This window comes from Coloeus monedula (genome assembly GCF_965178545.1).
Source record: "Coloeus monedula genome assembly, chromosome: Z".
Lineage (NCBI taxonomy): Eukaryota > Metazoa > Chordata > Aves > Passeriformes > Corvidae > Coloeus > Coloeus monedula.
In genome coordinates, this window is record NC_138822.1 from 40,045,751 (window position 1) to 40,070,535 (window position 24,785).

The 24,785-nt window shown below is 35.7% G+C and overlaps 1 protein-coding gene across 1 annotated transcript in view; it reads left to right on the top strand.

Annotated features, from left to right (window-relative positions):
- Window positions 1-24,785, top strand: part of CNTLN (centlein) — a gene marked incomplete at both ends in the record, with an annotated part of 190,581 nt that overhangs the window by 78,148 nt on the left and 87,648 nt on the right. Inside the window, 6 exon segments of the mRNA XM_082301670.1 lie at window positions 5,983-6,081; window positions 10,099-10,188; window positions 12,308-12,433; window positions 17,394-17,515; window positions 20,295-20,409; window positions 20,413-20,420. Coding sequence (XP_082157796.1) covers window positions 5,983-6,081; window positions 10,099-10,188; window positions 12,308-12,433; window positions 17,394-17,515; window positions 20,295-20,409; window positions 20,413-20,420 — 560 coding nt within the window.

Below are 24,785 nucleotides of genomic sequence, written 5' to 3' on the forward strand. Positions count from 1 at the left end.
CTTTGAGGTATGGGTCATAGTCTAGTTGGGTGCCACAGGTCAAAATTACTATTTTCCTAATTCAGATATTCTGGTAATCATATATACCTGTTCCCTGGTCTGAGCTGTATGTCTAAACTTTGCTCTGTTGCTGAGCCTTTAGTTTTTACTAAAGCCACAGTGTGCCTCCTGACCAGTTTGCAGCAGAGTTGAGCTTGCATCTAACTCACAGAAAGACTGTCGAGGCTCTTCTTGTTCTCTCCTAGCCCATAGTGTTGGTACGGTGTTAGCACAGCTTTGTGCTAAGAAAGCTGAGCACATCCACCCGTAAGGAACAGAAGAACATGTTAGGCTGTGTAATTAGTCCTGAAGCTCTTAGATATCCATTCCTTTGGTACCTGCTCTCATTTGCCAGTTCAGAAAACTCATGCAGAATAGAAATATGATGGAGCATAGCTGTATTTTTTTCCATGTTGTTTGTACTGCTTTTGATAGGTGACAACAGTGGTATTGGATTCCCTTCTCTAAGTACAGTGGATGGTTCCCTATATACTACATGTTTGTGGCAAAGGTGGTGCTTATGCTTCAGCTTGATTAATGCATCCAGAAAACCATCAGCTGAGTCTCACTGTGAAAAGACATGTAAGAGTAGTGAGATATCTACTTGATAGAAATACATATTTTCTTGATTATATTTGTTGTTTATAACATAAACTAAAATTCTGACATTTATTTGGAATATATATTTTGCCTGTAAGGGAAGTTTCAGTATCACAGTAGACACTTTCTCAAAATAACATGGTCTTTCGTAAAATAACGTGATGTAAACTGATTTTGCTGTGTGAAACAGGAAACCATTACTCTGTTAATCTAGACCTTGTAATACAGTTGGACTCTTAAGATGCTTGAATCTGAGAGAAAACTTTTCATTTGCTGCACTCAGCATGTAGATGGATAGACTGTAAAGAGGGTCACCATTGTGTGTACACTGAAACGGTTGTCTCATAGAAATTTTAGTTCTAGACATAGGATTCAGAATAGACTTTAGGAAGTGAACCTTTGTAGAATTCCCTGGTGAGTTACTCTGTGAGTTACTGTTTCAGTTCATAAAACGAAAAATTTAAATGATCATTCTGAGGCAGAAGCTGTTGAAGAACCTCTTAGATTGCGATTTTCTGCCTCTCAGATTGCAGTTTTCTGGATTGTAGATTTTTGATCTTTACTATGAAACTGGACTCCATCCTTCATACAGGCCTTGAATGTTGAATGATTTATGTAGTTTTGACAATCAGTATTCTGCTTTTTTTTCCTGATAGCGTTAGGATTTTTAAATCAGAGTTCCATTATAGTCCAAATTATTTGCCTTTTTGGCCTTACTATTTGTAATACTTCCCACAGTTCATAGATTACAAGTCAGAGTTTAGATGTAAAGTTAGAAAGTGAAAAGCCAAGGTTACATCTCTCTTTGAGGAACTGATGGAATTGCATTTTACAGAATCATAGAATGGCCTGTCTTGGAAGGAACCTAAAGATCATCTAATTTCACTGTGGCCATGGGCAGGGATACCTCCCACCAAACTGGGTTGCTCAAAGTCCCATCCAACCTGGCCTTGAGCACTTCCAGGGGTGGGGCATCCACAGCTTCTCTGGGCAACCTGTTCCAATGTCTCACCACCCTCACAGTAAAGGATTTCATTGTAATATCTGATTCAAATCTCCCGTCTTTCAGTTTGAAGTCATTGTCCCTTGTCCTGTCACTACATGCCTTTGTAAAAATGTTGTTCTTTTTTCATGTGTAGATCTTGAAACTCTGTCTTGTTCATGGAGTCATTTTTTTATACAGAAAAATTGGTTGTTCTCATAGTAACCAAATCTTTTTACGAAATAATTTGGGTTTAGTAATTCTTTTTGCTCTTAACCAAAGATACCTGGAGCACAGAAGTCTGGAAGTATAAAGTTAAATTGACATGGATATGAAACAAAAGACCAGAGAGAGAAATTTCACCCAGCTTTCTGTCTTGGGAAGGTCTACTTTAATGTATAAAAAAAAAAAGTTTAACATTCTCTTGATATTTGAATAAACAAAGTCTTTAGGCTCGGAAAATTAAAAGAATATTTCTCAGTTATTCAAGGATATGTTAAGTTTAATGGAAAATTATACCCAACTCCTTTTAAACTGGAGTCCATTGATAAGCAAAACTTTCGTTTTTAAATTGATCTCATCAGGTTACATCTGGGTTCTTAGAATTTCTGAAAATGAAGAAATTTGACAGGTATGCTTAAAAAAATTGAGCAGGTTTTGAGGATATTGTAGACCCCAATTCTATAGGTAAGTATGTTTTGGTAACAGTTTATTGAATATTTTGTGGTAAAAGCATAAGCATTTTGGAGGTGTACGTTAAGATCTAAGACTGGATTTGTTGGATTTAGTTTTCCAAGAAATATGTCTGTATAGCCATTTGCACAGAGACTGTTGTAAGGGTTTTATTAGAAACTGTGCCTTTACGGTATTTTATTTGAAATAAGTATCACAGCATGGTGATTTCTAGGGATCTCTTTTGGAAGAAGAAAAGAGTAGGAAAATAACCTCAAAAGAAATTAAGAATAATACTGTTTATGTATTGGTCCTATTGAAGTCAATAGTAGAACTTGCACAACATAGAGGAGCAAGGTTTTGATGTAGTCTGTGACTCTTACATGGAGTTATGTTTTAAGGCACTTGGCATTTCATTTTTTAAAGAAAAAAAAAGTACAATAAGAAGTTAATCATTAGTGAAAATTCTGTAATTCTTATGGGTTAAAAGTCAGCAGCAGCGGATGGACTTGAGGATATTGAAGGTCCTTTTCAACCTAAATGATTCTATGAGCACTTAACAGGTGTTACTCTTTAAAGTAACAGTAATATGAATTTAAATTGTTGTAACAGATTGGAATTGTTGACTCTTTTTTGAGTTACTAATATAATTGTAAAGCTTATGTTCCACATGGAGCTCTTTTTTTACATGCAACTGAGGAAGATGTGTGTGTCAAGTTCATAGGTTGTTCTGGTTTGGTCAAATTTAGAAATATATCCTCTGAGAGAAGGCACAACCACCCCTCCCCCCCACCAGGTTCGGGAAAAAAATAAATTTTCCTTGAGGGAAAGTGAAGGAGATAAAAACTATTTATTTAAAAAACACATGGGAAAAGAAAAATAATGCTAAATAATAAAAATCTCTCACTGTGGAGAAAAAACCTGGGAAAGTGTTAGAGTCCTCCTTTGGTCTCCTCGGAGCTGGGGCTTGGGCCAGGGCCAGGCCCTCTACACTCAGTGGAAAGTCCTCCCAATGTGTTCTGATATTGAAGCAGTCCAGTAGAAAAGGAGAAAATCCGAAATTCCAGGGAAGGAAAAAAAAGTTCAACTCTCAGTCTCTCTCTGGAGAAAAAGAAACTGAACAACTGGCCAGAAACTGACTGGAAAGCAGCAAGATGGGTGCTTCCTCGCTCCCCTACTGCAGCTGAAAAAAAAATCTCTGTCTCTGTGTGACCTTGAACAAGCTGCAAACTGCTTTGAAAAAGTTTTGCTCAAGTTTTCCTCCCCCCTCTCAGGCTCAGTTTAAAGGCATAGAAAGGCACAAAATTAATTCCTTGGCATAGGCAGCGATATGGGATACACATCATAAAGTCACCCCAAGACATAGTTGTATTTCTCATTTGTAAAAACAAAGAATAAAGTTCAAGTAATAAAATCAGTTCCACAGCTTAAGTGCAGCTACATATCCCTTATCTACTGACACTATTTCTGTCTTCTAGGTTTTGCTGGATTTTTTTCCTTCTTAAATAGTGCTCAGGTTTTGTTCAAACAAACATGTGGTCCAGCTTTCTTTAAAGCATTCTTTTGAATTCGTGGCTTGTCTACTCCTCATTTTCCTGTTTTTTTTTTTTTTCCTGTGTGTTAATAAGCTAGTGTTTATAAACAGGCCTTTTACTGATCATAGGTAGTAATGATGTCTGTTTGCAATTACATATGGCCTAAACTATGCAAATGAGGAACGGAATTTATAGTCAACAAAAGCATGGGCAACTTCTACTCTCTGACAAATTTCTTACACTTACTTTATGAGAGGAGCTGTGGTTTTTCTAAAACAAGTGCTCAATATCCTTAATTTGTAATTTATTTGTTGAAATTGTGAGTTTATATTAGGCTTTATGAAAAGCATCATGTACTGCGTAGAAATAAAATGGCTATACCCATTAGTCTGTTTCTAAAAAATAGTAAGCTTACTAAGGTGTTTGCTTGATCGATTTTAATCAACTTTCGACCACCTCATTTCTTGATTGGCATGAATTTGGAGATTTATTTACTTAACCTTTTTTTTACACTGCTTTTTCTACTTTTTGTCAGTATACCTGACTTGTTTTACATGGGGAATACCAGTATTTGAGATGGTAGTACCAAGGGATAATTATACCTAATTTTATCTTCTCTATTAAAATAAGTATTGGTCTTAAGAATATGGTCAAACAGTTGCAAGCAAGTGCTGTTGCCAGGACCTTGTTAATAAGGGGTAAAACAAAACTTGTAGTTAGTCTTAAGAGTATGTCTTCTGGATGAAGTTTGTTGGTTGAAGACTTTACTGCTTGCCAGCTGCTTGTCATTGCTGTCAGAACACCACTGGCAATAGAGTTCCATGAGTTTCCTCTCATCAGTGTAGTACCAGGTCAGCTCAAGCCACTTTCATTGACTTTTTAAACTAACCAGCCCTTTTAGTTATGCAATCAGTTAGGGAGGTGTTTTTCATCATTCCTTCTCCAGCAATGGCACTGAGGTGCTAACCTCTAGCTGCCTGGATGCAGTATTAAAATGTGGGAATTTTACCATCTTTGGCACAGCTGTTTGAAGATGAATGTGTGTCCCCAGCCTTAAGGCACTGTGGAGGAGGTTTGAGGTAGAGCATTTCACTTTGTGATTGCCATAAGGTGGCACAACAGGCATATTGCTGCTGCTTACACTAAGCAAAGGAAGTTTTGCCCAGGACTTGTAATGGAGTAGAGTGTCATCACAGCCAGGTAATGAAAACTAAGCTGACAAGGAGTCAGTCATCAAGCCATAGTAACTTGACCACTCTTGGTCATGTGCGCACAAGTCTGCTACTGGATATCAGGGATATAACTTAGGGTAGCTGCTGCCAGTGAAATGTGTCCTGTCTGAACAGGTTTGGTAACTAGGCGAAATTAATCGGTGTGCAGGAGCATTGTATTGTGCCAAGGAATTGCTGCACATGGATTGATAGCTAGGAAAGGTCCTGGAATTTAACAATTTAACAAAATAAAGTACCAAGCTTGAGTAACACTGTGACCTAGAATCTATTTTTTCTATAAGTCTCTTCAGTTTGACCACAACACTTGTGCTGAGTTTAAGGATGTAATGGGGACAAGTTGTAGATTTACATTAAAAAAGTTCTTTTCTGAGGCAGTTCTTAACTAACAATAAGTTTATTTACAGAATGTATGTTTATTTACAGAATATGCAGTTAAAGGTTTTTTGTTAGACCAGTGATACTTACAACTTGAAGTCTCACCAGAAACAAGTCCAGAAGGTGCAATACTTTGTCAAGAAAGCTTGATAGCATGTGACATACAAAATACCATCGAATAAGTAGAATAAGTTACTGCAGAAGAAACATCTGTATAAAACAACCATTTTTAAGAACGCAAATTTGGATTTGGAAGATATGGTAGTGGTCTGAAAATGTTTACTTTATATTTTGAGATCTGGTTTTGATTATGGATTAATGAGTCTTTTTTGAAAGCAGAATTATTTGCAGCTTTTACATGTTTCTGTAATATTGCTAATATGTTTCTTTGGGCAGTTTTGTGTAAATGGTGTGTTATGGTTTTGATTTTTTGTTACCAATATGATATAACTGTGCTGTCATTTTCTAAATATTTCAACAGCCTTTTTTTAAGTGAACTAGAGTGTGCTGTATTACAGTGCAATCATATGAAATTGAACTTTGATAGAAAAAATTGAAAAAAGCAGTTCTTAACCTAGCAGAGCATAATTTGTACACTACAGCTACTCTGGAAAGCAACAATCTAAGGACTGGAAGAAAGCATGAGGTAGGGTAGTTTTATTGTCTGGTGTATTTGTGTCTAAGTCAGGCTGGTGAAGCCAAACGTTTTTGCTCAAGGGTCCAGATAATAATTTTAATATCTGTTGACACTGCTTATAATTCTGGAAGGTTGTTTGAATAGTTCCTGTGTTATCTGCCAAAGACTTGTTAAAATAGCTGTTGGGAGTAGAAGATTTTTACCTTATTAAATACTGAATAAGGGATTCCTAATTAAATGAACTATTTGAAGGATAAATTCTTTGTAGGTTTGCTAATATGAATATTTATCAGATATTTTGTGGTGTTTATCAGAATGACCATCTTTCACTGTAAGGAAAATGAGAGAACTATAAATGGTTATTATGATTTTTTAAGTGAAAAAGATTTTTTTTTAAAAAATCTTGATTTTTAGAGGGGGATATAGTATTTTTTCGAGGAAGAATGACAATGTCCTTTGAGGTTTATACATTCAACTTTGTATAATGCTGGATTGCCTCTTTCATGGTTTCTCACTGTTTAATTTAGGCATTAAATAACAGTAACAGCTATAAGCTATAGTAAAATATATGACATCTGTAAATAATTCTGTGATTTAAATGGATCTATTAAATTAGCTGTAATCATGATGCTTTTCAGTGTGTTCAGACTCTTCCTCATCTGTTTTTATTGTGATTGTATAGAGTATGGGAATCTTGGAAGAGATCTCCTTAACAAGTTTGCAAAGGTGAACATGATTCTGAATGGTATAAATAATGTACAAGGGTAGAACATCATGTCTGCTTCCTTAGAAACTTTCTAGTTTATCCACATATGGTATCTCATAATGTTTTCTTTGAAAAATATATGGCTTGTTCTTTCTTAATGTCCTGCACTGGGTGCTAGTTTTGGGAAAAAACATACTTTAGAACATTTGTTTGGGAGCATGTTGTGGCATTTCTGTGACAATGTGCTTAAGAAAAACCAAAATGCTACACAAGCAGTGCAGAGTGAAGAACAGAAGGTGAGAAACAGCCTGGCAAACACCAAGGTCAGGAAGGAGGAGAGGGAGGAGTTTTTTCACATGCTGGAACAGGTATTTCCCTGCAGCCTATGGAGAGGATCACTGTGGAGCAGATGTCAATATTACAGCTTGTGGAGGGGCTCAGAGCAGATGGATATTTGCTCGTGGAAGCCACATGGAGGGGAGTTGATGCTGGAACACGTTCCTCTCTTACGTGAACTGTGGTCCATGAAAGACAAGCTGTGGAATAGGTTTATCCTGAAGGACTCCAGCCTGTGGAGAGGCCCAGTGCTGGAGCAGGGAAAAGTGTGAGGAGGAAAGAATGGCCCAATAGGAACTGTTATGGATTGATTGTAAACCTTCCACCTGCATGGCTCAGCAGGTGGTAAAAAGTCAGGAGTGATGGAGTGAAGTTGTGCCTGGGAAGCTGGGAGCTCCTTCTGGGTAGGGAAGAAGGTGTTGATTAATTTTTTTTTCCTTATTTCTTATTACTTAAATATATTTTAAGTGGCAGTAACTTAAACTGATTTTCTTCAAGTCGATTCAGCCCATGATGTTGAGTGGTAAACCCACAAGCTTTACCATCCTGTTTTCTCCCTCTGTCCTAGTGAGGAAGGAAAGTGAGAGCAGTTGAGTGGGTGTTTGACCCTTTGCCAAGGTTAGCCCTCCACAGTGTTACTTTCTAGGGGAAAGTAAATGAGTCTGCTGTGTTTGTCATGAACTGTGTCAAAATAAAGCAATTACACCTCCTTGATTAAAACTGAATACAAATTTTTAAGCCTATTGTAAAAAATCTCTTCCTGTTTTGATATGTGGATCTGAGTCATGTTCTTTCAATAGTCAAGGTTGGTTGATATGTCCACTTTTTCACAAGTGCACGCAAGTCTCTATTAAAAATTCTGGGAACTCAACTGATGAACTACGAATCCTTTGTATTTAGGCAACACAGTAAGTGAAATTTTGGAAATACTCTGGATTTTCTAAAATAGAAAAGGTGGTACTGCTGCGGTAGTACTTTACGCTTTACCCTTTTTCCCTTTCAATGAAATATCTTCTCGTTAACTCATTGTTCAGCCTTTTATCACAACATTATTTCTGACAGAAGTTATTAGCACATGATTTGACAGAAAAAATATGTTGGATATTAAGTCTTTGTTTTAAAAAGATGATCCTTTTGACTTTACAAAGGCTGTTGTGCTGCCCCTTCATTCCCCCTTATGTACATTCCCAGGATACAAAGAACAAATAAGCATGGAATCACTTCTGATCGGAATTGCACTGCTTTGATGACTTACTGCTCTAAAAAGATTTTGAAGGTGTTGAAAGAAGGAATAGGTGGAGAGGTGTTAAAAAGAAGAGCCTGGTACAAACCAGAAACTTGGCACTACTGTGATAAATTGGGAGGTATGGCCACACGACTACATGCTTCCAGCTGTGTTTGTATATATGCAACAGCACATATGCCTCTATAGCCTTGTGTTGGTTTCTTTGTGAAATGTAGAAATCCGCCTTGCCTACAGTCATACAGAGTAACAGAAACAACTTATTCTGCAAGAGCTGGTTAAAAGCTTTGTTAAATATGCATGTAATGTCTTTTACCTTGATACTGTGATACTGTTAAGTGTTACAGGCAACTGTAACCTTCATAAGTCCAGTCTCTGTGAAAAGTGGTATAGCTGTTGCGTCTGATAGGAGTCAGTTGCTTGACCTTCCTAGAGCTCTTTTAGAAACTTACACTTTGTACCTTTTTGAGCTTTGGATGATTTCTGTTAGCTGATTAAACTGACATTCATATGTGTGCTGGCTAATTCAGTAGGGTTTTGGGGTTTTCTTACAGCTAGGCTTTCCCATGGTATGATGCATGGGAGTTAGAATTGCCTTCTATTCGTATACGTTCTATATCATTCTTCTAAGTCCGTAGTGTCAAGATACTGAAAGGCATGTTAACTTGCAGTACTGGTAAAGTTTCTGTTGAAGAAACATAGCGAATCAAGAATTTGCTGTTTTTCTTCCCTAAAAACCTCACCTGTATCTGGTTAGTCTTGGGTTCAGCCTCAATGATATTTCTGTTTCTTCAGCTGATAAAAACATTAAGATTTCTGGCCACTGTCCTCAACTATTAAGACATTCCAGGAGCAGTTCTGACTTCCCTGCTTTGGTTCGGGTTTTGCTGGTTGGTTGGTTGGTTTTTTGTTTGTTTGTGGGCTTTGGTTTTTTTGTTTTGGTTTGGTTTTGTGGGTGGTTTTTGTGCTTTTATTTTTTTGGTGTTGTTATTTAATTTTTTTGTCTTTTTTTGGTTGGTTGGATTGGGTTTTTTGCTTGTTTGTTTGTTTTATTGGCTTGTTTTGGCACTTTATTAAACACAAACTTGCTGAATTCAAGAATGTGACTATTTGCAGCTTCATCCCATGGTGTCTTTCATGGTGCGGACAGGTAAGAGAAGGTTGTCTAGAATTAGGCATATTTTCTTTTTCTGCTTGTGTGCCTCCATTACCAGTTAATGTGTGTCCCATCTACTTACCCGCTATTTCTTTATGTTAAATTTTCTGTTACAAAGTGTTATATATCTATTTCATATTACAGACTCTGTTTATTTCTGATTTTCTGCTATTACTATTTGGTTTAGTCTTTGGTAAAAATGTTTTAGGAACATTCAATGAAAAGTCTTCTGATCTAGATTCCTTTACTTACTTGAATTAACATTATTCACTGATAAAATTGGAGGGCTTTTTTACTCCGAAACATGTAGAAAATTTTTGGAACATTACATTTTGAAACATGATACACATTTCTGAAGATATTAAGTACAGATATGTCAGAATTGTTCTGTAGAATCTGAGGAGTGAATTAAAAATTATTTGTTTATATTTGGTGGCATCAGGAGCAGTAAAGTTTGCACTTGTAAGAAGGGTATTACAGATGCCATCTTTCAAACCAAGTTTTGCAGCAGCCCTCAGCTATCCAATTACAGTGTATTTTACTACATAGTCTCTTTTGTCTTGATAGGACTTGTTGCCTCCTTAGCAAAGATTTTGTTCAAACTACCTATGTGCAACTGTGGAGCCCAGACCCAGTGTCCTTTATCCACAGACCTTTAGTCTGATCACTAAGAAGGTAAAAGCAATAGAATGTTCTTAATACATGTCACCAATCCCATCCATTGTCACAGGGAATTATTTCCATATCCATAAATAGTTAACAGTTTTCGCTGTTTCTTTACATACCTTGGCTCTAGCACAATCCTAGGTAGCTATATATAAACTCTGTGTGTATATATATATACATATATATATATATACGTACATATATATAAATGTATATACATGCTTACATACTCATTGTATGTTATCAGCTGTGACTAGACTAGCAAGACAATGAATTTTATCTTCTTCTCTTTTTTTTTTTTTTTCCTCTTTCCCCTGTTCCTTCTTGGCTTTTCTCTACCTATGTATTCTTAACAGTCTGGCACTGGTTGATCCACTTCTTTTCCTTTGTTGTCCTTCTCTTTGGCAACAAGTAGAGTGCTTTGACCTTCTGTTTCTGATTTCAAAGAAACTATGTATGTTCCATATCTTCTCTATACAAACATAGTGTTTAGATAGAAAACAATTCTTGAAGAATAATGATTTATGATCATACTAATATATGGTCATATAATGATTAGGAAAGTAGAAAATAGGGGTTTTGGGTTTGGGGGGTTTTTTTAAAGCTCTTCATTTTATTCAAGAAATCTGGGACTTTGAAGATGCATATATTTTTTTGGTATTCAGATTTTAAATGTACTAAAATTCTTTCCAGATGTTAGTTCTGGGTTTGTGCAGGTGGGTTGTTTTGGTTTAGGGTGGGTTTTTTTGTTGTTTTAGTGGTTTTGTTTTGGTGGTTTTATTTTGGTTTGGTTTGGGGTGGTTTTTTTGGTGGTGGTGGTTGTTTTTTGGTGGTTTTTTTTGTTTTGTTTGGATTGGTTTTGGTTTTGGTTGGGTTTTTTTTGTGAGGTTATAGCAATGTTTTTTTAAAAACATTTTGCTTGGTTGTTTGTTGGGCTTTCTTACATCACTTTCTTACTTCTCTTTCAGAGGCAAAAGAATCCTGAAACCAAATGACAAAACCACACTGGAAATATTAACATTCATATATAGGAATATAAATATCAGATATTAAGGTTTTCTGATATTTCATGATAGATTCTTTTCCTCCTTTTTGGAAACCCGTACTCTTTAAAATGAAACTGTGGTCTATGATGTCTTGTAAATATTTCATACTGGAAGGCAGTGGTCAAAGAAAAAAATGTCAGCTGCTAATTAAGATACTCTTCAAGATTAAATTATTTTAATGGAATAGTGGAAGTATTGACGTATGCAGTATTGAAGAAGAATTTATCTTTGATTCCTTTTATTGTACATCAGTTATTTCACAGTGAAAGTGGCATAATGCAACAAGAATAATCACAATTTATCTTAAGTTTTTGTTTGACTTTATGTACTGGCACAATGGTATTTTACCTTACTGGCATTAACTGTGTGTTAGTATTTCACTGTTCTTAACCAAAGTTATTCAGAAAATCTGAAAGTCTAATTTTATGAGGCCTTTCTTTCTTTGCCATAAGGACTTACGACATAGAATGAACAAGAAAGCTGCCCAGTTTAAGTGTTACTTTCACATACTCTTTCTCCAGATTGCTATATGAAGCTGTACATAATATAAACACATATTCTTGTCTCTAGTTAGTCACATTATAGTTAATGACCATATGGTCATTATGGTATAAGATCTACTGTCTGTTGTATTTATATTCCTCAAGCATATTGTTCCTTCAACTTCACAGTGTGTTAAACTATTTCAAAGGGAAAAAAATCCTTTCCCTCTTGTTTCTGGTTGTCCTATCAAGTGTAACCTTGGACCCTTATAGAGCAATTAGACCAGCCTCTATCCCCTCCTTTGTAATGAGGTTTCTTGCATTTCTGAGTCTATAACCCTTTAGTCTTCCCTAATGGGACATCATTATTCTGAAAGAAACAATGTAAATGTAAATGAATATTCTCATTAACGAGTCACAGAGAAACCTTTAGTGGTAGCGCTGTGGTAATTCTGCTTGTTATTTCTCTGGTATTCCATGCAGATTTTTTTTTTTTATAATTCATTATTAGTATTCAAAATTACTTCTTCTTTAATTCTGCATGTCTTTCATAATCCGGTGTTCCAACTAGTTCAACCATGTCCTTGTTTTATTCTCCAGGAACCACCTGTGAAACGTTCAAGGTCTCTGTCCCCAAAGAGCTCTTTTAGAGAGTCAGAGGAGCTAAAGAAGCTTAAAATAGCTGAAAGGAAGATTGAAAACTTAGAGAAGACACTACAGCTAAAGGTGAACATTAAATAAAAATAAATAAAGAGCCTGCTAGCTAAGCTTACGTAGATAAAGATACACCAAAACAGACATTTTAACAATTAAAAATACACGTACTGTTGTGGACTGTGTGTTTGGATCAGAGAGCACTCTCCATTAGTTTTTGCTTTACTGTGTGAATAATCCTGCAGTCCTGTGGAAGCTTAGTTGAGCTGTCATCAATAACATATACTTGTTAAATACATTTTCAAAGTTTGTGTTTGAGAATATATATTCTGAGAAATTGATGTGTTTGTATGAAGTAAATCAGAAGGTACAAACACTGAAACTACAAAGAATTTTTTTTCTGTACAATAGACCCATACTTTAAAATGCTGAAGTCAATTACTTGAAACAGACTGACCCCTGGAAATCATAGAAATTATGGCTCAGTTAGTTGCTGGTCTAATAAATGCTGTTAAAAAAAAAACAGTAAAAATTCTGCTCGCTCCACCCCTTCATAGAAAATATTAGTTGAGCATGTTGTACAATTTCTCATTTTGTCCCTGTTTCACAGATTTCTGTAGCTGTGTTTTTGTTGGTTTGGTATTTTGCTACATAAATACAGTACCTTTTGAAAAAACGATTGGTTTAAAATTGCAACTCTGAATGCAAAACGCAAGCCCTGAGTCGTATCTTTTCAAACATGTAAAATTCATCCTCCCCTCCCTCTCTTCCGTCTCCTCCTTCTCTTTTTTTTTTTTGCTTATCTTTGTTCAGTTATGGAATTTGGAAGATATTTTCAAGTATGTGTAGCCTAAAGGAGAACTGGTTATATTGAACATGCTGTGGTAAATGTTAGGTAAGTGAAAAATGTGGGAGCTCTACCAACCATAGTGATAAGTCAGTTTTAGAAAAATTGTAAATGGGAATTATATTTTAGCACAAATGCCACAGCTCACCCCTCTGTATACTTGGGGGAGTTTAATGCATCATCTTAACACGTGTAGAGTATACGGACAGGAAAGGTTATTTAGACTTCAAATTCAGTCTTCCAGGTTGTCTTGTTCCTGAAGATAGAAAACTAATTTTTTGTGTTTTTTCTCTCTGTTGAGAGATCTAAGGCATGTCCCAGCAACTAAACCTGAGAACTGGCCTTTGGGAGGCCTCCTGTTCATTACTCTTACTTGCCCTGCCTGACACTGGTGCTACAGATTATTCTGGAACTGTGGGCTGCATCTGTTCTGCCCTCGGAAGCAAAACTCCCTTGTCACTGCATATTGTTGTTGCCCTAAATGATAAAGAGCTCGACATTTCTTCTGGAAAGAGGAGTGAAGGAAAGCAGATGCAGAAGAGAAAGAACTCTCTCTGCATAACCTCATATAATAATTTGTACCATTCACCATACTGCCTTCACTTATGTTCTGTTTAATCTTAAAGTGTAATTTAGAAATCTGAGCAGCTTTATGATGTTTAGAGATGTGGGATCTCTATCACAGACATCCATGATGTCTTTAAGGGCTAAGTCTCACCTTGAAAGTGAACACATGAAATTCTTGCATTTTCTCTTGAAATTTCATCTACTTGGCTTCTTTTGCAGAATGCTTTAATGGGCTGAAAATAAGCTATAGAAACCCAGGTCAACATAAGAAGTTGTGGCACTACATTCATATTTCAATGAGGCTACTGCCAGCATGAACTAAGCTGTCATAAAGTTAATGGCAGAATATTTCTGTTGCTATGCTGTGATTTCTTAATACTAGCCTTCTCTCAGGCATTGTTTCCAACAAAGAAAAACTGATTTGATCAACATTTTCAAAACTGGTCGTTGCATTATTGCCTCTTCAAACAAAGTGTTGTCTATATGATTATTTGAAATGTTCTTGCTCAGAGAAATGGTTGCTCTATCAATACACACACTGATGATGCATGTCTCGAACATGAAATTGTGACTCCATACATTAGTCCTTTAGAAAAATTGGTAACAATTAAAAAAAAAAAAAAAAAGAACAGCTCTATTTATGCGGTTTTCAGGAACAGAAATGCCCCAGTCAGTATTGCAAAGGAGCAGGAAAGCTCAAGCTCCCATTCAGTTCTCTCAACTGACTCATTTGTGAACAAGAAAAGTTGGCTCTTACTGTCTTTGTTGCTAATATAAATGGGGTGATCCTATAAATTCAGAGTTTTTATACAGAATTGGCTTTGTTTCTAGACATACTAAAAAAGCAACAGAGCATACCTGGTTGCACCCTTGTTTACAGAAGACAACGTCAAAATACATAATATTTTTAGGGTTTTAAATAAATTATCAAACTGCTACTTAGAATGGTCCAAAGCATAAGTACTTCAATCTACTGTTGATCTTTAAGAAGTGAGTAGGAGTTCGGTAGTTGAGAGGTAGGTATTTGATACAAACTAAGAAAATATATTCGTCTTCTCCTGTATTGCTTCTCGAGCTGTGATCGCTGGTGTAGCTTAGAGGAGATAATCCTCCCTTTACTTGGAGAGGTCTCAAAAGCAAGAGGAGCTCTTCCCTTTGAATTTTATCATCCTTTCTAGGTTCTAAAATTTTTGGAGGTAATTAATACGTGTATTGTAGAATATGCACATCAGTCTTTAAGGCCACCTTAATACTTGTGTGAGCAAGACCACGCTCACATTTACTTCAGATTTCATCTATAGTCCTGTTCCATGTATAGTGTTCAAATGCTGAAAATAGATGAATATTGCAGCTTATCCATGTAACTGTGGAAGAAACTATTTTTGTAATGATTGGATGCCTCAGTTATTGTAAGCCTAAGAATAGTAGTCAAATAATTGAATGAGTGTAATTTTTAAAATTTTCTTTTTACTGTAACAGAAGGTCAATTTCAACAAAAATTCGAATTAGTGATTAAAATCTTTTGACTTGTCTGAGCAGCCTTCCAAAAAAAAAGAAAAAAGAAGGCTTTTTTTTCATAGGCAGTTGGGTTTTTTCTCCTGCAGGTTGGACTTCGTGTTACTGTTTTTCATTATTTCATGGGAAGTACTACAGATGACAGTGGAAAGCTGGAGAATAATCTGGTGATCCAGCACTGCTAGAGATGGTTGTTCTGTCCCATTTCTGTAAATATATACAGAATTGTGTATAAGACAGTTTAGTTATTAAATATAACATAATACAGTCAGACAGAGACAGATCTAACAGATTATGGAAATTTCAGTGTATATTTAAAGTCCTGAAGTGCTTAATTAATGGAGAGAGAGTTATTAGGGCAGTTAATTGTCTAATTTCTATTTCTGCAAGAGCAGGGCAAGTGATAAGGGAAGGCAATAACTGTAACAGAATGGATAATAGAACAGGTAAGCAATAATGAAAAATGTAGATTCATAAATAGGAAAGGCCAAATTCTACAGTTGGTTGCATCTCTGAAAGGGCATTGACACTAATAAGCTTCTGAGGATTTATGTTGGAGACGTTATTTTCCAGTACCCTGCCAGACTTGACCAGTTTTTGCTAGCAATATCAACCATTCTCAGAACAGTTGTTTCATGAACTTCTTTTGAAAACACAACATCTATAATTGGATTCTTACAAAAATTTTCTCTTGTAAAGCTTGGTAATGGTCTCTATGTTCTTAGTCTAAGATTTATATTGCTATTTATGTGATTGTTTTTAATATCATTGTGGTATATATTATTATATATATGAGTCACTTAAAAACAGTCAAAAGTACTTTTTAAACAATTCAAAATTAATAAATGTATTTGGTTTAGAGGTTGTTTCAAAAAAAAACCTTACCACCACCGCTTTGGGAAAATATTTAATGGTAAGGTCACTTTGGACCTGATTCTGTTCCTAAATCTTCTCTTTGTGTTTCCTGAGTCACTTCCAGAAAACTTCTGGAATTTTGCATATAGTACCATTTCAAACTTTAGCTGATATCTTTCAGCTTTGTGCATCATGAAAGCTGGACTACATTTGATAAGCCAAGCTTAGTATAGGTACTTTGTAGTTAGCAGTTCTCTAGAAACCCTTGCCATGTTTTTGTAGTGGGATTCAATTTTTATTGTTTGCAGCTCTGACTATTGGTCTGTCTAATTTATTGACTAATGCTGAAAAGTCCTCCTTGCATATAAGCAGTAAATACTTGCAAATAAAGTGTTGTGATTTATTTAGTTCTATAGTTGCTTTAAAAGCAGAGCTCCCACTGATCTGAGAATGAAGCTCTGATTGCAAATTTTGCTACAGCAGAATTCTTTGCTGGTGAATTCTTTACTAGTGTATACCAGAGTTTGACTTGCTTTATACTGTGAAATGCTTCTTCTTAGTGTTAATTTTTTTTGCAGAGCACTGTATTGTCATTTAGAAAAGTCTGTTTTTAAGCTTACATGATATTATCCAGTAATATAAATCAAGGTGTATTTCGCTTTTTGTTCTGTCCTTTTTTTTTTGGTATGGTTTTCATTATATAAAAGCTATTATAAAAATTGTTTTTATTTCTTATTTGCTGCTTTACTAGAGGACAAAGTCTGGTTGTTGCAGGTGTATATATACTTACATAAACAACTTAATATGTGAAGAAATCCTGAAGCCATTTAAATTTAGATTTTTTTCATGTGGCCAGTATTGCCCTTGAAAATACGTAGATCAGTTTTTCATTGGGAAAAAAAAGAGTAGTTTGAATAAAGAAACAGTGCCAATAATCCTTTTTCTGCCTATGTGTTTTTAAATGTATTAGGGCAATGCATTTGCCAGATGAAAGCTGACAGTTTGGTGGTAAATTTTTGAAACTTTCAGCAGCATGAAAATAATATTTAAGTGAATTGCCAAATCAGCAAAATTTTCTGAAGTAGTAATAAAAAAACTTTGACCTCAAGGACTGTGATTCGTGATCTTTCTGCTTAGATTTCTGAGTCTCATGGTAGTTGTTAAAAGAGAACTTTTGTTTCATGTGAGCTGTGTAACAGTCTCCTATATTTTGTGCAACTCTAATTTTGTTTTTCTGGTTTCTTTTAGTCTCAAGAATCTTATAAGCTAAGAACAGCCTATGGAAAACACGAAGAGAGGCTGCAGATGTTACAGACCAACTACAGAGCACTAAAAGAGCAATTAAAGCAATGGGAAGAGGGCGATAGCAGGTAAGTTACATAGCTCATTAAAAACATTTTCCTTACACAAAAAATCTGAATTAGAGTATTGCATAGGTATTCAAAAGAGAATTTGATTTGAAGGAAGAAGCTATGATGTGGTGATCAAGACTATCCTTTGTTAAATGTTAAAGCATGTTAAAGCAGAATGCATGGCTTACCCCTATATGAGAAAAATTATACTTGAAACCAAGAGGAAATACATCGAGCTGACACTTTGACTTTTTTTGTTTAGTGTCTCATTCTGAGACTGAGTACTGGACACAGATCTGCTAGGACTGCTTACTTGTGTTTGTCTAATTCCTCACTCAATTATTTTGTTGACTGTGTATGTTTTTAATTTTCTGTAACACAACAGTTCCTCATTATGTTTCAAATAGTTTTCAAAAATAGTTTTATTCATTAAAATATAGAAATATAGAAATATCTCTAACATTTAGTGATTCAAATATTAACTGAAGCTAAAATCTCCTTCCTTATAGGGGAAAAATAATATGTGCATGATAGCAGGGTGTTTTCATCTGTTAAAGTGTTCAAAAATAAATTATTTTCGATAATTTTACAAAAAAATGGAGTAATATATCTTTACTAATGGAAAGAGGAAAGCCTTTCCCACATAAAATTTGCATAATGAACATTCTGTATATCATTCTCCCTTAGGTTCTATACAGAAGAGTGAAAATTTTATGCAGATATTCTTCTTGGTTTTTAAGTCCTTAGCAGACAGAATTTTTGGTAAACAGATGCAGTTGGAGGTATGAAAACATTTCTCATCAGTTCAGTTATCAAACACTGCTGTTTTTCAGGACCAGTTTCAAGAAAGTAATTTCCTTGTGGCTTTAGCAGGGCTTTAGCATGCACCTACAGCTCAGTAAACACGTGTTTTACTAAAAATAATTATTTGTGCAGTTAGAGCAATACTGACTGATCTTGACACTAACTTTATAACTCTCTCTGAACAAGAAGAGAGTCACAGAAAATTCTGCAAAACTGGTAGCTGTTCAGAGTCCGGGGTGACATAAAGCATCCTACTGTGAATGATAAACTGTTCCTCATATATAAGTAATGCTATGGCCTATCTTAGTAGATTTGCATTGCTTTGAAGTACTAGCATTTACTTAGGAGTGGTTTGTCTTTAAAAAAGGGGGGGGAAAAAAGTGTGGATGAAAACAATAGCAAAGTACAAAATTGCTACATGCATTGATGGTAGCAGAGGAGCATTTTTTGAAATACCCAAGCATAAAGACAAATAGAGTTGTTTAAATTACAATGAAAAGGTTTTGTTTATTTAGGAAAAATATGGATTTTTTTTTTCTAGCTCACTGTTTTAAATTTAGTGCAATCTTGAAGTGACTAAGGCATGATAATTACTATATTCAATGAAATTATTTAATTCTACATCTGTACCTAAACAGGCATTCATATCCACTGAGAGGCCAAGGGTAAAAAGATTAAAAATTTAGCTAGATAAAGACAGTAAAATCTTAAACTTGATATGTAGTGAAGCACTGGGTATTCTGGTTCTGAGAGTTGAAAAAAAGAATGAAGAAGAAGAGGGAAAGAGAGCCAAAGGAGATTTCTGCTTCTGTTTAAAGTAAATGAGACCAGCAGGAATGTATTTGGGAAAGGTAGATATTGGGGAAAATGTAATGCTCAGTCTTCAGTTAGTCATTTGATTTTTTCATCACTATTTAAGATGCGCTGAAAATAACAGGGTTTCAATAATTTTTGTCATCAGAATAAAATTGTATGAAGCCACACTAGAGGAGGTTTGGTTTTTGTTTTTATTGTGCTTAAACAAAGGAGTGTAGACAAGACACAAATAAAAGCAGTCTGTAACAATAAGACTCTGTTATTCTGGTATCTCAGCTGTATAGTGCTGCTGTAATGTAAATCATGCATTAAGAACTCAGTGTCAGGTGCTTATGTGGCATTTCTGATCCTCTGTAAGTGATGGAGGACCCCATTCTCCTTATTCTTCATAGATTAGTATCTGTTATTGAGATGGCAGCTGATGGGACCTAATCCACCTGTCAGTGTACATACAACTTCCACGGATGTACGTGACTGCAAAGATGATGGGGGCCTTAGGAGGTTACCACATTGTCTAACAGTTTATTTCTATGCCCAGTAGGAATTTAGATTGCAGAGTTTTAAATTAATTTAATAAAGGATTTTTTAATACAATTTTTATATTTGGCATTATTAAAATACCTAAAAATATTTTAATGACAGATAAACTGTTAAATATTTTAATTATATTTTTCTGTGCTTCTAAAGCCAGTATGCTTTTTCTTAATACATCATCTTGTGTGTAGATAGTTAATTCTTTTATTAAACTGTAGAACAACAGTTTGATTTAGAGTGGGCATTAGTTACAACTTCCAGATTGGCTGGCTGAGGCTTTAGGGGAGCTGATGGCTCTCCCTTATATTTCAAGAGATTATGTGATGATTTTAACAACTTCTTTCTCATACCAGTATTTGAAGTAATGTCATCAGAATGTGAGTGACACTATTCTGCCTCATGTCACCTGGCAGGCATGGTGTCATACTAGCACAATATATGTCTGAAACTATGTAATTGAACTTCTCTTCATTACCGCAGTTAAGGTTTCATGCCTCAGAACATATACTTCATACAAAATTTAGATTCACTGGATGCTGTACTTGAAAATTTGTATTTCCTGAAAGCAAGGGTGCTTTCATTCTGGTTCTCCTAAAATATTTAGATATTTGAAAATGAACAACCTAGTTTTACTCATAAACAGACTTGAAAATAGTAAAAGCAGATACCAATATACAGGCTTCTGTCAGCTTTGTCAAGAGGATCCTGGTGTAGTGTGGAATGAACTGGCTTTTTTTAAAAGTGAACACAAAAAACTGTAGATTGAGAAGTGAGTTTGTTTCTTAAATGATGTTTAAATAAAGAAACATACTGGGTTTTTTCTGAAGTGCTTTACAGGCCATACAAGACGAATTCCTTGCAAAATTCTGTTATAAAAACATCTACCAAAAGCAGAAAAGGAAAACATCAGCTCTTTTTTTTTTCCCTTCCTTCTCTCTCTCTCCCCCTTAAATCAGTGACAAGTTACAAGTTTGCTAGCACTAACAGAAACTGTATTCCATGATCTAGGGATTGTGTTAATTAATGTGGCTCTCATCTGTTGGAGGTGTCGCTCTTCATTAGCCTGTATTTTACACACTGCCGTGCTTCATTTTTGGAATGAGGTGGTGAGGGGATAACCTAGCCAGCCATCCTTGTTTGATCTCTGTGATACATACGCAATGCAGAATGCCTCAGCTCTCTTGGTTCCCTGCCCTGTCCTGCTAATCCCAGCTGAGCTCATTATGGTGTAGCCTTGCTGCTACTCCTGGAGCCAGAGCTGTCCAAGCTAATTACTGGTAGCAGCAGAGCTGCCTGTTAAGGGTCTGGTGTGGATCTGCTAACATGGTCCTTGGTAGTGACCTGCAAAAAGCACGAGGGAGTTGCTCTCTTTCTTGCTGTGCACAGCCTGTCCTTTGGGTTTAGTGCTGATCCCTTCACACAGCTCTTTCAGCTGTAGTAAGTGTAAAACTTGGTGAAGGAAACTCTTACTTTAGAAAACATACAGTTTGCTGCTTTGATCTCATAATTCATAGGCTATTATACTCAGCCAGGCAAAGTAAAAAAATGTCCTTTTATACTAGACAAAAGGAAGTTAGTATGGTATAATTAGCCCTTTGCTATGATTTAACACTTTCTGTAAGTCACGATGATTTTTTTGTTTTAATTTAAGAACCAAGACATCATAGAAAGTTTTATTCAGACTTTGTTTTTGTCAGCATTGAAGAAAATATGTTTTCCCAATGGGTCATGTTATAAACCCATTTTGTGGCGATACCATGAAGGCTGCTATTTCAGAATTTCAACGGTAGCAAATTGTTTTGTTCTATGTAAGTCCTTGTGTTGACCATAAGCTCCCTTGGTGTATTATAGGCAATATTGCCAGTAGCTGTGTTACATGGGGTATTCTTATATCTGCCAGTTAAAATTGCGTGTCTGTTCTTGTCACTTGGTTATCATATCTTTGTTTGCTGTTTTGAAGCTATAACAAAAAATTATCACATGCAATTAATTTTTGGGTTTTCATTTTTTGTTTTTATGTAGGAAAGAACACTTTCTTGCCATATATGTAATTTCATACATATAATTCTCCCTCCATCACTAATGAACACATTCACCACAGGCAGTAGTAACTCAAGAGCAATAATGTAAGCCACTTTTTTCACACAAAGCCATGCAAGAGAGATTGCTTATGTATTTTGCACACCCTGAAGGTTTGTACAGTTGGACTGCTTTTCCAGAGTTCCTGTGCAGTCACATTTATGGGAACACCCTTATGACTGGTAAGTTGCAGATCATTGACCTTCACTAGACTGTGGTGAGGTGGCATGAGCAAACAGTTGAGCTCTTCGAAATACAGAATTTATAATACAAAATGGGTTCATAAAATTCCGTGTGGTAAGTACTTAGTAAGAAGCCACTGCAGCATTGTGTTCATTAAGGTGAACTCCTTGTGTGGGTTTAGGTACTGTTTGGCTCCTTATGGGCAATGTCACTTTATGTTAGTTGAAGTAAGGAAGAAATGGATGCATAACTGTGGGGTTTATATCTGTCTTTCTCTAATAGTGACAGTCTTTAATTTGTTGGAGGAAGTCACTATTTCAGGATTTCAGCTCATTTTCTTAAGAAATTCAATACTAAATTTATTGTACTTTTTAGATCTGTGGATAGAGCTTCTTTATATTGCATATATTGTTATTTAAATTCTGTGGATAAAGGATATGATCTGTGGAGTTGGACCAGTTACTTATATGTGTAATTTACAAGCAGTCTAAGTAAATCAGGTTAGCCCAAAGTTTTTGTGAATGCACTTAATTTAATAGACCCTACTGGTTGTTATCTTGACATAGAACATACATAAACCAAAACCAATGCATATTGCTTAAAGAAGAGTGCCTGTGTAGGGATTTTATTTTGGTTTAAGTAGTTTTAACTTTAATATGTTCAATTTCTCTCTCTCTCTAGGCCAAAGAGTGAGTGTTACAAAGATAGGATTATTTTTTATTGCTTGTTTATGTATTCAATCTGTAAGAAAGATTTTCTCTCCCATCTTCTGAGGGGAGAGCAATAATGTAAAATGTCTTTAATATGCACATACACTAATCATGTTTTTAGCCCTCCACTGGACCCACTCCAGGGGCTCCATGTCTCTCTGGTACTGAGGAGCCCAGAACTGGAAACAGCCTCACCAGGACTGAGCAGAGAGGCAGGATCATCTCCCTCAACCTGCTGGCAGTGTTATTCCTAGTGCACCACCAGGACACACTGCTGGCTGATGGACATCTTGTTGACCAGAAGGACCCCCCAGGTCCCACTCCGTAGAACTGCTTTGCCACACATCCAATTGTTCTGCTACTTAATTGCAGGCTGGCTAATTTAAACTATTTCGGCACTTCCATATCAAAAGCTAGTTAGTTGGAGCATAGGGATATCCTGTCCCTTTGGCCTTTATGTACAGACTTTGGAAACGTATAGATGACTGTATATAAACTATTGTGGAATCTTTAAAATTTTACATCTTTCATTCTGGATTATTTGTAAGCGACCTTGTAATAGATACCAGCAACACTCAATTATTTGACATAGAACATTCTTCAGCATTAGACATGATGACATAAGTCATCATTTTCACAGCTAGCTGGAAATTTGTTGTCCGTATGAGTGCTGTGTAGTTGTGCATGTCATCCATTACAGGAAGTGTGCTCTGCGTCTTTAAATCATATGGAATCACTACAAGCTCAGTGGTATCTTTCCTCTTCTATAGCAGCTATTTAATAAATGTTTCTGATAAGCTTTCCTTTTTTAGGAAAACAAGACCTCATGGTTTCTGCTTTCCTTGTTCCTGTAGAGTCAAAGCAACTGCTGTATACCTGGTGTAGTGGTATGCGACCAACTAGTTGATAGGAGCCTATCTTAGTACCAGCAAAACCATGTGATGCCTCTTGCCTTTTCTAGCTATCAGAATGGGTATGGTGGAGGAAAGCTAAATTAAGTGTGCTGGAATGCTAGCAATAAGAAAAACAAATGTAGCCTTTATTGGTTCCTCTGCGTGTTGAATGTATCATCCCCCCTACATTTTTTAACTAGAGAACTTCCTGAAAAATGCAGTTTTGATAATCTTGACAGTCTCAGGCAATAGGAAATACCTGATCATCAAAGACTTTTATTTTTAAACCTCTATGGTTTTGTGCAACATCCAAATACCACAGTAATTTTTTTTTTGTTTAACTCAATGGGTACATCATGTACCAGATTAATTTGGAACAAAGTGTATGCATGCTGCATGAGTGTTAAAAAGTGTCACCTACCGCATATAGCTCTTCTGATTTATGTGTTTTCTCTGTAAAGTAATCTTTCTGGTTCTCAGTATTAGGAATGCTGGGACATAGCAGACATCTTACTGTAAATGACTCAAATCTAATAGGTCAGGGCTTTTGTTTACTTTTTTCTGCAGTTAGGAATTCTGTAGTTAAAATGATTATGTGTATGGGTTTGTTTAGGTTTTGGATAGAAAAAAAAAGATCTGAAATACCACCTTTCATTCTACTGAAAGCAATTCAGCCTAAGTTCTGCAGCTGGTGTTGTGACTCTTCTGAGGGTTTTGACAAAGTACATTCTTACTGACCTAACTGAACATTGCTCAGTGAAAATGACAGTCAGGCTCAAGTGTGAGAAAAAAGAAATAGTGCACTAAAAATAAATTAAAATGTAAGAAATCAGCAGCATTTGTTGTACTGCAGAGTATGGTTTCTAAAAGATGTTTCTAAAGGACTAAAGTCAGAAATGTAAATGCCACATGCACTCATGTAGGGGCTTTTACATAAGGAACAAAATGGCCCTTTTTGTGAAGAGAATTAGTTCTTTTTTTCTAGCAAGCTTCCAGGTTTATTTTCACAAGGCACTGTGTCAACCAACTATTTTTCAGTGAGAGGGTTCTGTCAGGGATTATGAGATTAATGCTTTTTAATTGTTAACCTTGTCTCTAGAACATTTCTTACCTACGTGCACTAGATCTTGTAATTTCCTGCATCCTAGCTAACAGACAAATTTGAGGACTTAGTGTGGTTTTTTATATCAGATGTGTTTGTGTTTTTCCTTTGTGCTTTCGTATTTAATAAGACTCTGTTTGTCTGCAGAGATTTGTATGTGCCTTCTC